Source organism: Caretta caretta, chromosome 6, assembly GCF_965140235.1.
Source record: "Caretta caretta isolate rCarCar2 chromosome 6, rCarCar1.hap1, whole genome shotgun sequence".
Classification (NCBI taxonomy): Eukaryota; Metazoa; Chordata; order Testudines; family Cheloniidae; genus Caretta; species Caretta caretta.
The window spans coordinates 71,724,299-71,743,532 of NC_134211.1; the positions used below are offsets into that span (position 1 = coordinate 71,724,299).

The 19,234-nt window shown below is 46.6% G+C and overlaps 1 protein-coding gene across 8 annotated transcripts in view; it reads left to right on the top strand.

Annotated features, from left to right (window-relative positions):
- CCDC9B (coiled-coil domain containing 9B) overlaps positions 1 to 19,234 on the top strand; it is a 147,806-nt gene that overhangs the window by 118,611 nt on the left and 9,961 nt on the right. For all 8 annotated transcript variants that reach the window (XM_075129706.1, XM_048852804.2, XM_075129705.1 and 5 more), the window contains 2 exons: positions 9,953 to 10,010; positions 10,344 to 11,152. In XM_075129706.1, coding sequence (XP_074985807.1) covers positions 9,953 to 10,010; positions 10,344 to 11,150 — 865 coding nt within the window. In that variant the 3' untranslated portion in view covers positions 11,151 to 11,152. The remainder of the gene's footprint in view (positions 1 to 9,952; positions 10,011 to 10,343; positions 11,153 to 19,234) is intronic.

Here is a 19,234-nt window from a genome sequence, read left to right on the forward strand (position 1 = left end):
AAAGCTTATGCAGGGTAAACTCATAAATTGTTCGCCCTCTATAGCACTGATAGAAAGATATGCACAGCTGTTCCCCTTCCCCTGGTATTAATACATACTCTGTGTTAATTAATAAGTAAAAAGTGATTTTATTAAATACAAAAAGTAGGATTTAAGTGGTTCCAAGTAATGACAGACAGAACAAAGTAAATTACCAAACAAAATTAAATAAAACATGCAAGTCTATGCCTAATACAGTAAGAAAGTGATTACAGATGAAACCTCACCCTCAGAGATGTTCCATTAAGCTTCTTTTACAGACTAGGCTCCTTCTAGTCTGGGTTCAGCAATCACTCACACCCTCGTGGTTACTGTCCTTTGTTCCAGTTTCTTTCAGGTATCCTTTGGGGGTGGAGAGGCTCTCTCTTGAGCCAGCTGAAGACAAAATGGAGGGGTCTCCCGGGGGTTTAAATAGACTTTCTCTTGTGGGTGGACACCCCTCCCTCCCCCTGGGTAGAATTCCAGCTACAAGATGGAGTTTTGGAGTCACATGGGCAAGTCACATGTCCATGCATGACTCAGAATTTACAGGTATCAGCCATGGTTCACATGCTACCTTGAACGTTCTCAAGTAGACTTCATATGTGGATTGGAGCCTTCCAAGATCCATTTTCTGTTAAGTGTTCCTTGATTGGGCACTTAACTTGCAAATTCCTTTCTAAAGAAGCTGCCCAAATGCCTTACTAAGGCTACTTAAAATCAAACCAGTACACAGCCAATATTCATAACTTCAAATACAAAAATGATACATGCATACAAATAGGATGAATAGATTCAGTAGATCATAACCTTTACAGAGATATGTTACATGGCATCTGTAGCCTAAAACATATTCCAGTTATGTCATATATATATTCATAAACATATTCCCATAAAGCGTTATGGGGTGCAACCTGCTATACCCAACGCCGTCACTGGTGGGTGTGTAACACCTGCACCCTGCTGGGCCTTTCTTTCGCGGCAGCCCAGGCCCTCTGAGCATTGAAATGGCAGTTTGTCGTTCCTGAGCTTGGGGCTTCAACCAGCTTGCACATTCACACAGACTCAGCTCAATCAGTGGCAGAGTCAAAACAAGCCTGTTCTGTGGGAAGGTTTTAAAGCAAAAAGATCTTCCCTGTGGAGACAGTATTCCCCATAAGCCCTTCTTCGTTTACCTGACACACCCTCCTTTTTGGGCCTCCAACCCTCAGCTAATCAGCTTATGCAGCACAGGTTTGAGAACCCTCTGATGAAGGGTTCAAAGCATGTGCTTCAACAAAGTATATTTGGCCTGTCATTATTATTCCTTTTTTGTGTTACCGGAGAAGCTAGGACCCCTAGTCATGGGGCAGGACACCATTGTGGTAGGTGCCGTCCAGACACAGAACGTAGTGACAGTCCCTGTCCCAAAAAGCTTCATAGCCTCTAACAGCTCGTTCCTTTTCTCACAACAAGTCCGAGGGGAAGTACGTTTCTCAGTGCATTTATCTGACTCAGGCATTCTAGTGCATCTCAGAGAGGAACATAGGGCCCCTGTAGGTATATCAGGATCTCATTCCAGGCCATTTAAGGCATTTGGATCCTACATGATATTATCCCCACAAATACATCACTATGTTTGTTTTTCCTTTTTTCCCCCCCATCCTTATTGTCCCACTGCAGCTCTTCTCCCTCCCCGCCATCTCTTCATTTTCACTTAATGCTCCAATAAATCTGGACTCCTCATCTTGCTTATCGACTACAAGGGAGAGAAAATGAGGTTTGTTTTAAGCTAAAAAACGGGACCACTGTAACACCTAGCAGGAGCGTGTGGTGTAGATACCAATTCCCTATGCTCCGGCTGGCAGGGCCGGATTAACCATTCGGCTAATAAGGCTATAGCCTTAGGCCTTCCTATTTTTTAGGCCCTACTAGTCAGGCAGAGGGCACGGGAGGGGCGGTGGCAGGGAGCGAGCTTGCTCACACTGTCCTGCTGGGGCGCTCCTGCCAGCAGGAAAGGCAAAGCAGCCCCCTGTGGGTTGGAAGGAGCTCAGCTGGCAGCCTGCTGCTTCCACTCCCTCCCATCTGCATCTCCCCACGCTGCAGGAACACACTGGCAGGTATCCAGTTAACACTGGTGACTGGACACTAAAAATCCAGTTACCATGGGAACCCATGCCAGCTGTGGGTGTAGTTTGAGCGGGCATTGTCTCTCCCCGCCCCAGCTCCCTGCATCCCCTGTTTCTCCAGAGCTTTGCTTAGCTGTCAGGGAGGGAAGAGGCTCCCTCTGTCCCTCTCCTTCACTGAGGCTGAACACTACCTCCTGGGCCCTAGTGCCCATCCTTTTCATCTTCTATGTGTGCTGGGTCTCATTTCTGGACAACTGGTGAGTGCCTGTGGGAGGGCAGGGCAAGGGGACATGGGGAGAAGAGGCAGTACCAGAGTGGTAGGGTGGGAAACTTGCACAGAACCTACAGACACTCTATCCATTGCCCCTCCCATGTATAAAGAACAAATTCCCACACATTTGTAGGAAAAACAAAAAACAAAACAAAACATCCTATTTTGGATGCCAGTACTTTAACTTTTACAGTACCTTCCATTGAGAGGCTTCAGATTTATGATGCACAGTGTTCAATACTGTATTGAATGGTACTAAAAATCAAAGAAATTCCATTTTTTCCTTTGATGTATTTTTCTGTACTGGAATGCAGAGGCAACCAAGTTCTTACCTTTTGCTCAGCCTAGTTCCACAGGCCAACACAGATTTGTACTTCTAAGGGGTTGCAAAAGCACTGGAGGAAGCTCAACACACAATGTTGTAGGTTTCTCCCTCCCCTCTCCCTCAAGGATTTTAAATTCACTTCTTAGCAGGCTACGATAGAAAGACATACTGAATAGGCGAAAGGCAAGTTCCGTCCATTTGCTGGTTCTCTGGCAGTTCAATCTGTCATAAAAGTACCTCACATTTGATTTCTTTTGAGTTTCATTCAAAAAACTTAAAGCTTAATAAACCTGAAGTTAGTCCTCATTTTTCTGCCCCAACTCAAACTAACTTCCTTCCCAAGTGGAAAACGTTGGGTAAGCATAGAATACGATTCGAGAAGGGAATGAGAACACAGGCCAATTCCTGCTGACAGTTACACCTGTGTAGCCTTATTGAAAAAAGAACAGGAGTACTTGTGGCACCTTAGAGTCTAACAAATTTATTAGAGCATAAGTCTCTAAGGTGCCACAAGTACTCCTGTTCTTTTTGCGGATACAGACTAACACAGCTGCTACTCTGAAACCTAGCCTTATTGACTTCAGGGAGAACAGATTTTTCCACAAGAGTAGATTTTGGTTCCTTCTGTTTTTTCACACCTGGTATAAGCAGAATCTCATTCACTTTCCTCCCCTAAACTCTGAGCACTTTAAGGAAAAAAAATAAGCAAGGTCTACTTGTTTTGCACATGCAAATAAAACAGGAAGCTCTCCTTTCATTCTGCACTAGGCTTTAAACAAACACCAGACCTGATGTAACAAAGGTGTCACTACAGCAGCCTTGGCTGGACTGTTCTTTTGAAAGATCCTTAATGATTCTTTTAAGATGCTGATTTTCATGAAGTTTTTTGGGGCAGAGGGGGAGGGGGGACCGAGAACACAACAGGGAATAGCTCTGTTTTGTCAACTCCTAGTCATTCAAAAGCTGAAAAGTTTTAGATAAAGTTTGTTTAATGTTTGCACAGTGATTTTGAAGAGCTAACATAGTATAGAAGTGCTAAATAAGATGACTGGACAATGGTCTAAAGGTCTGCGTCACTTCTAGCTGTTACCTTTTTCTTACAGAAAGCGTAAAGCAAACAAATGCAAACCATAGGGGGCTGGTGCACACAGAACTCATGCTTAAAAAACATCATGTCAGAGCTGCTGATTACATGTTCTAGAAAAGATAATAGTCCTGCCATGAGTGCAGGGGACTGGACTAGATGACCTCTCAGGGTCCCTTCCAGTCCAATGATTCTATTCTATTATTCTAATTGTGGAAGAGCTTGGTGACAGAATGGCCTCATGTGGTGAATCACTGGAGATTAAGTACACAAACTGAGTATCATCTCACAAATAATATTTGGGTTCAATGTGAAAACACTCATTCATTATCCTCAGCCAGTGCAACACTGGGAGGCAGCTTTCAGAGCAAGACAGCCTAAATACAATGCCACGCAATGTAATTTTCCCACTACTACTTCCTCTACTTCAGTGGATTTTACACCCGAGTGGTTTTCTTTTCCATAATAAAAGCTGGCTGCCTCCTAGACTGCAGCCAGAGTGAGATAGGGTATGTGGTGTAGAGTCCATAGCTTGGGGAAAACACCTGCAGGGCTTGGCTTTGCACTGTGCCATGTGGAGAGCTGAGGGTAGAAGCACAAGGTCGGAAGAGGTGAGCAGGATGGAGAATGTTGCAGTGTTCATCCTCATACAGATGATCACTCCACTACCTAGGAGAAAGGAGGCCTAAGAGAAGGACAGCATAGCATCCCTCGGGCTACCTCTGACTCCGAAGTATCTGTTTGAAGAATTGAGTGTCGTGAGAGTAGAATAAACTTGTGAATTTTACATAAATAAATAATATGTAAATATGTATGTAGAGAAATGTTTGATGATTTCATCATTTTTTTTGCAATCTGTAATTCATACTTAGTAGCCTTAGGCCCCTCGTAACCTCAGTCTGGCCCTGCCAGCTGGAACGTTAAACATGTGGAATCAAAGGATTTGTCTGTTGAAACATCATCACAATCCCACAACCCCAGCTAGCTCTGCTGGCTCTCTGTTCATTTCAAGAGCAGTTCAGAATTGTGCTCCTTGTTTTTAGCCCTTCATCCTACCTCATGGACCTTGTCTAGTTCCAATCCCCTCTTCACTGCTCCTGCAGCTCTCTGTTTACCTCATAGTGACCTGTTCTCTGTCTCTCCAAACACTCATGGCTCTGGTGGTGCAAGAACCTTCTCCTCTGCATTGCCTTTCTTCAGGACCAGCCAGCTGTTCCTGAGTGTCTCATCTCATTCCAAAACACAGCTGAAAAATGCCTTTTTTCCTTTGACTAGTCCTCTCTGTTTTTCTTTCTTTTTTATTTTATGTATTTATTTTGCTGCTATTTTTCAGTATTTACCACTAGCGAGCAGGGGCAAACTCTAGTCTCTATTATGCCCATAGCATCCTGATGAAGCCACAACAGTTGCATGGGTGCAACTAACAGCAGCATTAGCCCTTGTAACTTATCTTATTCTGTGAAGTGTTGGGGGCTACAGCTTGCCTGAAAAAATAGAATGTCTACATCATGCTTTAAACGCACGGAGTGCTTACAAACAGGGCCGAATCTGCACAAATACCCCTTTAAGGCAGCTAAGTAAGGAGCTGTTATCCCTGTTTGATAGATCAGGAAACTGAGGCAGAGAGGTTACAGACCAAAGTTTCCAAGGGTTACCTACAGTTTTTGGTGGCCATCTTTAGAACTTAAAGCCAGATTTTCAGAGATGCTGAGGACACTGTGGGTTCACCTCTGACAATCAGATCACAGGTGTCCAAAGATGGCCACCAAAAACTAGAGGTCACACTTGAAAATTTGGTCTTTAACCTCACTGCCTCAATTTCCCCATGTATAAAATGGGGATAACGGCTACCTACACAGCTGCTTCCAAATTAGAGGTCGTTTTTTAAAATGTGGGCCTTAGGGACTTATGTGTGGCCACACAGCAAGCCAGTGGGAGAGCTAGTACTAGAATCCAGTACTTAGCATTCCCTGGCCTGCGTGCTAAGTACTAGATCAGATGGTCTCTCAGTGTTGTACTGGATGATTCAATTTACAATCAAGTATTTAAAGGAGAGAGTTGCAGCGCTGTAAAGTGGCATTGTAGACAAGGCCTTAATCTCAGCGAAATCCACAGTGGGACAGTAACTCAATCGCTGCTGAGACACCACCCTTTATGGTTGTATCAGGGTAACTTTATCACCATTTCACTAATATTATGACAAGTAGGTGTCATGCATAGCAAACACATGAGAGAAAAGTAGTCAGTGACAGCTTACATCCAGCGACAGGCATGGTTCACATAACTGACACAAATTTTATTTGTCATTGTTTTTACTGCTGTGGTCTCCCTAAGAGAGAAATTTAACTACCATTTTAGGCTCAAACTTGTGAGACTGCTTAGTTCTGGTCCTCATTTACATTAAGGCCACTTAATACTACTCTAGTTCTGTAAGAATGCCTTAAAGTGGGTATAAATACAATTGACTTCCACTTTAAGGCCTCTTCACGCCATGGCCCACCCACTTAGCATCCAAGCCCACCCCCCAGCCCTGGCTCTTCTCTGGCCCCAGCACTTGCCCCACTCCACCCACCTGCGCGGCATAGGCACGGGAACTAAGGGCTGGGGGGTGCTGCAGCACCCCCAGGTTTTACACGGAGCTCTGCTCCCAGCCCTTGCACCTGCCTCCAGCTGTGGCCCCAGCATCGGCCCCTTTACCCCTGTCCAGGTCCCCCCTCCTGGAGACGCAGCCCTGCTCCCAGCCCCAGCTCTGAGGGGAAGGGGAAAGAGGGCTGGCTTTCAGCACCCCCACTATTAACCATGTTCCAGTGCCTGCCGGGGAGTGGGGTTGCCCCGACCCCACGCCCCAGCTGGAGAACCGGGCGGGCGGAGTGGTGCAAGCCCCTATGTCCAGATCCCATTCCCAAGGTAGAGCGCCAGGCAGGTGGGCAAAGTGGAGCAAGCCCCCACACTCCCACCAAATCCGCAACTGGGAGGAGGGCGAGCAAACAGGCGGTCGTAGAGGAGAGCTTCAAAAAAGACAGACCCACTGCCCAGGGGAGCCAGGCCCGGTGTGGGGCGGTGGGATCTGGAAGGGATCCAGGAGCGCAGGAGAGCAGCATCTCCTCCCAGAGCTGGGTGCACATGCGGGGCCTCGGGGAGCCTCTGACCAGAGGGTCCATCCATCGCCCCCTGCAAGGCCAACTGCAGGGGGTGGGGGAGGCGGGCCCACATCCCTCCTGCCCTCCAGCTGCCCCCCTCCCCCATAATTGCCAGCCCATCCAAAGTCAGGGCCCACCCAAATATCCCATGCTGGCTTTGCCACTGCTTCACACTGCCAGAATACTGTAAAGTGGCTTTAGTTTAACTGTAGGGTCAGGGTCCCTGAGCATTATTTGTTCACACAATTATCATGACTGCACACACAGTCACTATAATTGTGCACACACACTTTTGAAAATTTGGGACTCTGCATGTCCTCAAAAAATGCCTTTTAAGTTTTCGTAGTTTGGCCCAAATTTATCAAGAGAGACCAAGCAGCTAGAGGCTTTATTGACCCCAGTAGAGTTACATCAGGGATGAATGAAGCCAGTGTACATACTTCCCCTCTTTTTTCTAAATGGGGGAGGGGGCAGCAGACCCTGCATTTCTATTAAAAATTGAAACTAAATTAACAAATAATTCCAGCAATAATTACTAATGTCTGCAGTTATCGAAAGCCTAGACTATCCAAATACCAAGCTGTGCTACGCTCTAGCAGAAAACCTTAGAAAATAAAAGCCAAGGCCACATGGTAGGTCTTCTAGTCCATCTCCAACTGATGCAGGATAATTACTCTATAAATTCCCTCTGATATATATGTAGGGCATCACCCAGTCTAGTCTGAAATGATTCATTAAGGGGGTACGTACTTGCTCTCTAGAAATATAGAATTAGACTTTTCACCACTCACTAATGTTACCTATTTTTGAATGCTAGAGGTCAATGTCACTTATTTCATAAGCATATCTCCTTATTAGTTGGTCTAGCCCTGAGTAATCCAGGCTTCACCTTCTCCTTGCATATATGTAGTAGCTGGCAGAGTTCTTAAACTTATGGGCCCTATCAGTACTAGTACAGTTAAGCGGAGACAGTGGCAGACATCAGAAGAAACAACTGGTAATGTGATTAGCCTAGTCTAATGACAGGTGTCTGTACTAGAAACCGGACTGTATGATTTCATTAGATTAGAATGTTTAGATTTAGTGGCCTCAGAAGAGTTCCACCTTGTCAGGAGAAGTGCTTTGTAGGGGTCATCAATATAAAAGCAAGTATGGGAGCAAGTCAGGTGAATCTGAGCATATTTAGAAGAAAAATTGCTAGAAGGGCTAGTGACTTCAGAAGATGGCAGGTTCCCCACCCCCCAAATCAGTATTTCACCATCGCACCATTCATCATCATCTGCTTTATCAAGATGCTTTCCCACAGTGATTTGTACCATAGCCAGTCTGCATCCTTGCCAGATGACCAGTCACATCTTCCTTTCCTACTAGTTATTCTCAAGGGTATGGCCTAGTGGCCTGGACCAGACCTCTGAGTTACCTAGTATATCTGGGGTGGGGATGCGGTGTTTGGATGGAATGAGAGTCTGAGTCCCAAATGCAGTGTTCTGTTCCTCAGGCCAGCTGGACTCAGGTATTGTGTAGACATAAGATTTGCAGGTTGTGACAAGGTTCACCTCCATGGTGCCCTCTTGTCGCCCAACAGGGCACTACTCACCCTGTAATGGAGTCTCGGTTGGTTGCCGTCTCTCACAGGTCCAGTGCAATGGTGCTTTAGTCCCCTGGCTAAGACACACTTGAGTCCCAGGCTTCAGGGGTATTAAAGTCCAAAAATAAAGGAATGCTACAAGCTCAAAACAAGGTAATCCAATGAATCTTCAGTCAGGACCCCACCTGCCCACTCAGGGCCTGTCTTCATGCTAGTGCTTTTTGTCAGTCTCCTTGGGCCCAGTGATCCCACCACTGGGGGAGGCTTGTCCACTCCTGGCTGAAACCAGGCTTCCCTCACTGAGGAAGAAGCAGAGCTCCGCTCTCCTTCCTGGCTAGCCTCAGGCTCCCCTCTCCCCTTCTGACATCTGTTGTATGTGAGCAGGATGGGGTCAATTTGGTCCAAAGGCCCTCAATTAACCTTCTCCTTGCCAGTGTGGGGCCTGTATGCCCCATCATACAAATCCAGATTAGCGATTTGAACCATTGCTGTTGAAGGAGTAGAAGCAGGGTAAGGAGCCATGATAGACTAGGTGCCATAGGATGGTGCAATGCCTCCTGGGAGGACTGGGATCACACCTGATGGAGTATCTACATAGTCTTATCAAGACGGAGGGACTGGTTGGGTGGCAGGTAGGAATGTTAAGGCAGGAAAAAGTTTGTGCACCAATCAGCATAATAAACTCCAAGACCTACTGGGCCTTGGATCTTTGTCCAAGCGTGCCAAAGCACCAGTACAGCAAGAAGCGTTTGGGAGGGGGAACACAGACAGTAAGTGTGTAGAGTGTGTGCGTGTGGTGGGGCCTCCATGATAGAAAGGAAGGGGAGGAATGTCCTACTTCCCTTGCCATAACAAAAAAAAAACAAAACCACTTGTGTGTGCGAGCAGTAGGTTGAAGAGCTGCCTGGTCAGGTATCACATACTTGGTGTGTGATCAGGAATTATGAGGACTAAAGATCGACAGGTACTGTAGATAGTCACGGCCCACCCCTACTATTTCCTTGGTAGCAAAGTCTTGTGAGTCAGTTGTCTCCTGTGCTATGAATCTAGAGGTGAGCCATCCAACAGAAGGAAGTCAGCATCTCAATCCCCTAGAAAGGTTCTGAAACACCTCCCGTATTGACTCAGCAAAGGTAACCAGGAAGCACTGTAAAGTTATACTTTGTGGCATTTTATTTAGTAAACAAATCCACTGGATGAGTGGCTATTGCTCTGCTCTGCCCTGCCATAGAGCTAAGTTCATTCAGCTTCCAGTTTGTGAGTCTTATTCCCTGGCTTAGGAGCACTTTGTATCACCCAGCAGTTCCCCTTTGTCCACTTATTGCCTCTGTAGGAATTCTTGTCTATGCCTCAGGATGGAAGAGGTGCTTTGTCACTTGAAGAGCTGACAGCCCAAGTTCTGTGTTTTATTTTGACAGATGGGATGCAAAGGAAGGTGAAGACATGCCCTTTCTAAAGGATGACCCTGATAACCAGGTGAGTTTAAAGAAAATCTGCTCAATTCTTGCAGTTAGTCCTGAATAAAAACTTGCAATCTCAGGTAATTTGGGATCTATTGGTTAGAGCACAGACTTGAGAGACAGGAGACCTGGGACGTACATCTGACTCAGTCAAAGACCCTCCCACCCTTTGACCTAGGATAAGTCCTTAGACTTCTCTATGGTTCAATTTCCCGCTCTGAAAATCAGGATAATACTTATTTAGCTTTGGGAAACGTATGTCTTCAGAGGAAAAGTACGATATAATTGCATATTGATATTTTAAATAAACTGAACTAAATGGTTCTCGTTCTCTCTTTTCTCATTCCAGAGATCCACCAGTGCTGACACGCTGAAGAGCAAAGTTTCAGCGGGCAGGGAGGTGACAGAACAGAATTGCACAGCAGACCAGGAAGAGAACATGGAGCAGCAAAGGCCCCAAGACCCTGGTTTCTTCTCATCACAAGGGGAGAGAGGTGGGAAGGTTCTGCCTGCACAGGACAATCAGAGGGAGAAACAGCGAGCAGGGAAGTGCCTCAGCAAGGAAATGGCAGCGTCCAGTGTGGGTGACTCCGAGCCAGAATCCAAGCTAAGTCAGGAAGGAATTCTGGAAGCTAACACTGGGAAGCCTAGCACGACCAATCTCTCCCAGCAGGGCAGCTGCACGAACAGCAGCACTTCCCAAAGCATCACTACAAGCACTATGCAAGCTGCTGGCCTTGGCAGAAAGGGAAGCATGTCAACACCCCTGGGAAATGGCTTAGAGAAAAATGCTCTGTCAGAAAGAGAGCCCATTGAGGACTCTTCAGAAAGCCTCAGCGGAAAGCTGGAAGAGGCAGCACGTGGTAGATGTGATGGAGCCAAAGGACTGTCACTGAGGAGAGTGGATGAGGTGACCCAATACACTGGTTCTGAGGGGCAAAACGTCACAATAAAAGGAGGCGAGGTAGCCACATGCCTTGAACATAGAGGGGATCCTGCATCTCCAAGGAAAGACATCTCAGACAAGATTGGGGTCTCTCAGCAGGATGGGGCAAAAGCACAGAACAAGAAAGGTGACCACCCTGAGAAGTGCAGTTACAAGAACAGTGGGGACAGTCAGAACTCAAGGAGAATACACTGGATTGCAAGAGATTGAAGGTGAGTGCATGGTCCATAGCTCACTTGGAGGTATTTTAATAATCCCAGGTGCACTTAATTGAGCGTAGACGTGAGACAGGTCCACAGCTCAGCTTTTTTGGGGTCAGCAGGGCAATTTACTAAATATTTGCCCAAATATGCTCATGAATTTTAACACTGAGCAGACAGTAACTGCACCCAACTTGTCCCATCCCCATGGTTCCAAATTACATGAATCAACTGTGAAAATCTAAATCTCCACATCACAATTACCTTCCTCTGGAATATAGTAAAGAGAGAAACCTTAGAAGGCTTCCCCATGGTTGTTTCCTGCTGCTGACATGTAGTACTCAACAATCCAGGGGGCTCAGACTTTGAAATTGGATACTTGTTTCAGATAGTCTCTGAAATTCCAGGAAGAAGTAGCAACCTGTTGCATGGACCTTTCCTTTGGACTGTGCATCGATCACAGGTAGAATAATTAGTGGCCTATTGAGTGCCATTCCAACAACATCTTTCTTCGTATTATAGGCCCCTCTCGTCTGCAATAGTTTGAACGTCAGGCTAGAGGATCATGAGGATCACGTGATTCTCTCCCCAGTGCATGAAATACAAACAAAAGGGTAATAAAATTATTTATTTGGCAACACTAATGTATATGGCACTTTACAAACATAAAGGTCTTCTCCAGAGACCTTTTAATCAAAGCAGAAGGCAGAAAAAATCCACTCTGGTTAAATTGCAAAGCTCAAGATATTATTCAAGCCAACTATGCATCTTCCCAAAAAAATTGAAATCCCACCCAAGTGACGACAGTAGAAAAGAATATAAACTATGGCAGGCAAAAACAAGATGGAAATTAGGAGGAAGGGCTTAGAGGGAATTTGAAGAGCAAATGGCTAAAGACATAAAACAAAATAAGAAGAAATTCCTTCAGTAGCTCAGAAGCAGGAAGCCTGTGAGAGATTTGGTGGGTCCCCAGGACTACCAGGGAGTGAAGTGAGCAGATAAGGACATTGCATAGAAGCAAAATGATTTCTTTGCATCAGTGTTCACCACTGAGGCCGTCAGGGGAGATCTGTTCTTTTCAGATAATAAGGATGAGGCATTATCATAGATTGGTGTGTCAACAGAAAAGGTGCTAGAACAAACTGATAAAATAGGGCCTGATCCTAAAGCCCCATCCACAACACCCAACTTTTATGTGTCTGGAAAGTCACTGGAATGCATCTGATGAAGTGGGTTATATCCCACGAAAGCTTATGCCCAAACACATTTGTTAGTCTCTAAGGTGCCACAAGGACTCCTCGTTGTTGTTTTTTTGAACAACAGTGTGACCCACAAAGCTTGAGTTAAGCACTTAGGCTCCCTATATAATGCCTGGGGAGAGATAGATGCCTTACAGTGAGACCTACAAAGCCAGCATGCTAGGCAGGGGGACGCCTAAGCTAGCCAACAGAAGATGCAGATGAGGGCATAAGCGCCGACTCCGTGGGTGCTCCGGGGCTGGAGCACCCATGGGAAAAAATTGGTGGGTGCTCTGCACCCACCGGTAGCTCCCCACCCTGCCCCCCCCCGACCCTAGCTCACCTCTGCCTCCGCTTCTCCCCTGAGCACACCACTGGGTCCTACTTCTCCCCCCTCCCTCCCAGCTGTTTCGCACGGCAAGCCTGGGAGGGAGGATGGGGAATGCAGCACACTTGGGGGAGGAGGCGGGGCCGGGGTGGGAATTTGGGGAGGGTCCAATGGGGCAGGGAGGGGCGGAGTTGAGAGGGGCGGCTACGAGCACCCACCAGCACCAACAAAAGTTGGGGCCTGTGGATGACGGGGGTGCATACCAAGTCCCATCCCGCTCTTAGCATTCTGCACCTAACTCCAGACTTCAGGGAGGTGCCTATCTCTACTTGTGATTCATGAACTGGGGCCACCTAAGTCACATTAGGGCTTGATCGGTAGTCATGCTTAGAGGGTGCCTAATGCCACACAAAACCTCTAGGGGTGGGAGGAAGAGGACTTACCTTATAACTTTTAGCCCAGGGGTGGGCAAACTGCAGCCCATGGGCCAGATCTGGCCTGCAAGCTCCCACTGGGGTGCAGGATCTGGGGCTTGCCTTGTTCCAGCTGGGGCACAGGGTCGGAGGCCACTCCATGCAGCTCCCGGAAGCCAAGGCATGGCCCCACTCTGGCTCCTACACACTCCAATGGCTCCCTCCCGTGCTCCAATGGGAGCTGCAGGGGCGGTGCCCGCAGACGGGGCAGTGTGCAGAGCCATCTGGCCACGCCTCCACAGAGGAGCCGGAGAAGGGACATACTGCTGAACCCCAACCCCTCATTCCCAGCCCCACCACAGAGCCCATACCCCCAGCAGGAGCCTGCATCTCTTCCCGCATCCCAACCCCCTGCCCCAGCCCAGAGGCCCCTCCCAAACCCTGAACTCCTGATTTCTGGCCTCACCCCGAAGCCTGCACCCCCAACCAAAGCCCTCACCCTCTCCCACACCCCAACCCCAATTTTGTGAGCATTCCTGGCCCATGATACAATTTCTATTCCCAGATGTGGCCCTCAGGCCAAAAAGTTTGCCCACCCCTGTTTTAGCCTATTGGTTAGGGTATTCACCTGGCATGTGGGAGACCCCCACTTCAAGTCCCCCACTTCCAGGCAGGGGGTCCTGGGAATTACACAGTAATTGTAATTGAAACTTATTGAAGTTAGGCAACCACTGCTTGAATATTATGTCCAGTTCTTGTGTCCACAGTTTAAGATGGATGTCAATAAATTGGAGAGGGCTGAGAGAAGGGCCACAAGAATGATCAAAGGATTGGAAAACATGCCTTATAGTTAAGGCTGTGATTTAGGAATCTGTGACTTCCAAAGACCTCCGTGACTTCAGACAGCACTGGCTGGGAGCTGCAGGGTCCCCTGCCGACTGCGGAGGCAGGGAGCTGTGGGGGAGCCCCAAAGCTCCTGGCCACCACAGGTGGCAGGGGGGACCCCTGCAGCTCCCCCGCTGCTCCTGGCCACCAGGGATGGCAGGGGGGGAATCAGCCACTCCCAACCGCAGGCAGCAGGGGGAATCCTCGTTGCTCATGGCTGCTGCGGGCAGCAGGGGCAACCTGCACTGGTCCCTGCCACCTCAGGTGGCAGGGGGGACCCGCTGGCGGGGGGAATCCACGCTGCTTACTGCTGCCCCAGGAGGCAGGGGGGACGCATGCCGCTCCCCACAGTGGTGGGCAGCAGGAGGACCCAGTAGCAGGGGGAATCCCCTTTGCTCCCATGCACCGCAGGTGGCAGGGGGGATCCACCAAGCTCCTGACCGCTGCGGATGGCAAGAGAGACCCCCGACACTTGGATCTTTGATGCCCTGGGCAGCAAGAGGGAGCCCTGGAGCTCCTGGCTGCTGCAGGCGGCAGGGGAGACCCCCAGCAGCTCCCAGCTGCAGTGTGGGGGCAACCCTGGAGCGCCAGGCTGCCCAGGCTACCCCCATTTTGTCATGGGTATTTTTAGTAAAAGTCAAGGACAGGTCACATACTTCCAGTAATTTTTCATTATTGCCTGTGACCTGTCCATCACTTTTACTAAAAATATCCATGACAAAAACATAGCCTTACTTATAGTCATAGACACAAGTTGCTCAATCTATTTAGCTTGACAAAGAGAAGGTTAAGGGGTGAATTGGTCAGCCTCTGAGGACCTACATGGGGAACAAATATTTGATAATGGGCTAGCAGACAGAAGTACACCTCTATCCTGATATAACGAGACCCGATATAACACGAATTCGGATATAACGTGGTAAAGCAGCGCTCCGGGGGGGCTGCACGGTCCGGGTGGATCAAAGCAACTTTTTTAAACAGATATGCGCTAGTTCAAAAGAAATATTTAGTTCTGCAGTCTGTGTTATACACAAAGTCAGAGTAGATGATCACAATGGTCCCTTCTGGCTTTGGAATCCATGAATCCATATGAAAGGCAAATTGGTTGACACAAATCATTAAAAATAGACAACATCTAAATGTACATGACGTAAGAAACATAAACCAGCATGGCTTAGTAGATAAAGGGGAAGCAGCTAACATACTTCATTTAGCCTTTCAGAAGCCTTGCACAAAGTCCCACACAAGAGGTTATTAAGGAAACTAAGTTGCCATGGGGTGAGAAAAAGTACATTCATGGATTAGACACTGGCAAAGAAGAAACAAAGAGTGGGAAATAGCTATTTTTTTCAAGGCAACTGGTTAGCAATAGATTCACTTAAACACATCCTTGATGCCATCCCTCCTCTGCAAAGTACTTAAGCACATGTTTAAAGTTAAGCACCTCATTAAGTCCCACTGAAGTCAATGGGAAGTCATTGGGACTTTATGCAAATATTTAATCACATACTTACATGCTTTGCTGAACTGGGACATAAGAAAAGTATTGTTTGATATACATAATATGTTTATGGTTTCAGAGTAGCAGCCGTGTTAGTCTGTATTCACAAAAAGAAAAGGAGTACTTGTGGCACCTTAGAGACTAACAAGTTTATTTGAGCATAAGCTTTCATGAGCTAGAGCTCATGCAAACGTAGTGATGTGGCAATATTTGTACATGACACAAAGTTATTTTGGTTATTCAAGGCTTAGGCAGACTAAGTAATTTCAGAAGAGCCTAACAAAGATAGGAAACTGGGCAGCACAATGGCAGGAGACATGCAGTGTTGACAAATTCAAGGTAATGCACATTTGAAGTAACAATTTGAAGTACAACTACCCATTGCTAGGTTCTAAACTAACTGTAACCATTCAGGAAAAAAACCCAAGTATCATTGCATGTAGCTCTATAAAAATCTCTCTTCAATGCAGCCAGAAAAGCAGGCAAAACATTTGGATGATAATGAATGTGACAGAAAATAACATTGAAAACAACATATTGCCATTATACAAATCAGAGGTGTGATTTTAATCGAGAATACTAAACTCACTTCCTCTGAATCAGAGCCACCTGACAAGTATAAAGACAATTTGTCATTGAACTCTATAAATCTAATTAATTGGCAGATTGGAATGGTGAGCTTGGACACACTAAGAAGAGAGATCATGTGTCAAGTTACAATATATCTTTCTCTCATCCAGGCTTGCCATTTCTACTATTGGGACTTGAACATCAGTGATACCTCAAGGGGTTGGCCTTACATAACTGTTTATATTTTGGAAGGCCATTTTGTTAAATGGCTTGTTGGGGTTTCACAGCACGCAGTTCTCTCCTCCCAAACGCCGACTCCACCAGGGTCCATTCACCTAGTTTGTAGTGACTGGCTAACGTGTAAGTGGGACATTGCGCACTTCCTTATAGGACCCAGACAATTTCTCAGCCTGAGAGGTCAATCTAGTCTTAGTTGGATGAGTTTATTTGTCCTGCAGGAGTTTAATCTTTTGTCTCTTTTGCTTCTCTTTTGCTAAAACACAATATTTTAACCAATTCCTGCTGAATGATGCAGGACAAGCTGAGCATTTGACTTTCTACATGCTTGAATTCTCACTGGATAGATCTCAACAGCTCTGTGGACAGCCAGCACATGGGTTTTAAATAGGCTTTTCCTGTGCTCTGGAAGGAAGGAGGAGGAAATAGCAGGTGTGGAAACTGTGCAACTTCAGTTGGCAGGAAGAACGGGGCTGGTTTTCCTGATCAGGAATTAAACCTCCTGTTTGGTGACTGAGAGGTCTAGTCCCACCTCCTCAACTGCAGAGTAGAGGGAATGCCCAGTACTAGGAATGAAGAGCCTGGATAGTAGAGAGAACAAGGGGACTTTCAAAAGGCAACAGATGAAATCCTGGCTACACTGAAGTCAATCGCAAACCTGCCACAGACTTCAGGAGGGCCAGGATTTCACCCTGCATATTTAAAAGGGGTAAAGGGACATTTTTATGCAGTACATAATTAGCTCTGGAACTCTCGACGGCAAGAGCCAAGTAGGGCTCAGAAAAGGATCAGACATTTATATGCATAACAGGAACACCCGCAGTCACCTCTGACAAGATGGAAATACAATGTCTTAAAATCAGGAGCAAAACCCCTCACATTTCAAGGCATGAGCCTATCACTAACTCACTGCAGAGTCATGAAGAAACTTCTCCTCTTTGCAAATTTTTCAATAGTTGTCCAGTATGGAGTTTCTTCTCCCTATCCCAGAGCATCCAGCACTGGGTGCAGTCAGAGACAGGAAGCCTGACTGGAGGGGGCACAGGTCTGAGCCAGTATGGAAATCCCAATGTTCCTTAGCACCGGTTATTTGTTTTTATCTTTTAAATTAAAACAGTGTTTAACTAACAACATGATTTTTGATTGCTTGTAATTGACAATTATTTGACTGTACTTTTTTAGCAACTTAGTAGGAGACCTGTGATTGTGACACCTCAGACTAGTCACATGTCACCAGTAAGACTCAGCACACATCGCTCTGTCTTTGCCCCAGCATCCATGAATGTAGTTCCCCTGTCAGTGATAGATATCCCATTTTCAGGCAGCGTAATGTTTTGCCATGGTTTATTTAGGGTGGGGAAAGCACAGAAGCCAGAGAAAGAGAGCGTTCTGCCTTTAACTCTGTTCCCCAGCTCTGAATCACGAGTAACAAATCTTGCAGGGAGAGAGATGTAACGAACCAGCCAGTATGTATTTCTACCATCTAACTCAGCAGAATCAGAATTGCTTCTTTGCGTATCATGCTACAGATGCTGCTAGGAGTTTAAAAACAAGTCTTAACGCAAATGGTCCGCCATCAATGCATTTGGAGCAAGGTGGTTTCGGGTCTATGCCTCCTGTTGCTTTGAAGTCCCTATATCAACATGAAAAGGAGTACTTGTGGCACCTTAGAGACTAACCAATTTATTTGAGCATGAGCTTTCATGAGCTACAGCTCACTTCATCGGATGCATACCGTGGAAACTGGAGCAGACTTTATATACACACAGAGAATATGAAACAATACCTCCTCCCACCCCACTGTCCTGCTGGTAATAGCTTATCTAAAGTGATCATCAGGTTGGGCCATTTCCAGCACAAATCCAGGTTTTCTTGGAGAGTGGTCAGTTTGGATGAGCTATTACCAGCAGGAGAGTGAGTTTGTGTGTGTATAGGGGTGGGGGGGGGGTGTGAGAAAACCTGGATTTGTGCTGGAAATGGCCCACCTTGATTATCATGCACATTGTATGGAGAATGGTCACTTTGGATGAGCTATTACCAGCAGGATAGTGAGTTTGTGTGTGTGGTTTTTGGGAGAGGGGGTGAGAGAACCTGGATTTGTGCAGGAAATGGCCCAACTTGATTATCATGCACATTGTGTAAAGAGTTGTGACTTTGGATGGGCTATCACCAGCAGGAGAGTGAATTTGTGTGGGGGGGTGGAGGGTGAGAAAACCTGGATTTGTGCTGGAAATGGCCCAACCTGATGATCACTTTAGATAAGCTATTACCAGCAGGACAGTGGGGTGGGAGGAGGTATTGTTTCATATTCTCTGTGTGTATATAAAGTCTGCTGCAGTTTCCACGGTATGCATCCGATGAAGTGAGCTGTAGCTCACGAAAGCTCATGCTCAAATAAATTGGTTAGTCTCTAAGGTGCCACAAGTACTCCTTTTCTTTTTGCGAATACAGACTAACACGGCTGTTACTCTGAAATATATCAACATGGTGTGCAGAGGAACGACAGCCCTGGCTGGCATCCCTAGAACAATCATGGGCTGGTTGCTGTACTTTCACTACTCCCCCCAGTCACAGTTTTCCTGTGGCCTGCACAGAAATTATTTGCTAGACCACATTACACAAAGCTCTGCAAAAGTCAATTTTATTTCCACCGGAGTTTGGGCAAAGTTCTGTTGTTTCACACAAGCACCATGCTCCAGGCTTTCACTGATTAGCAGGTGGCACAACAGGATTATTTTTGCCTGGGGGGAGAGGGGGAGAGGGGAGAGACATTTTACATGTTTTCAGTAGAAAGCCTTGTGCAGTGAACAAACTGGTCAGGTTTTGCTCATAGCTGGCCCAGTTTTGCTTGAAAACAGACCCATTTTTTGTTGGAAAATGGGCCTGCTTTTGCTCCAACAATCACACGCCTCATCCAAATTT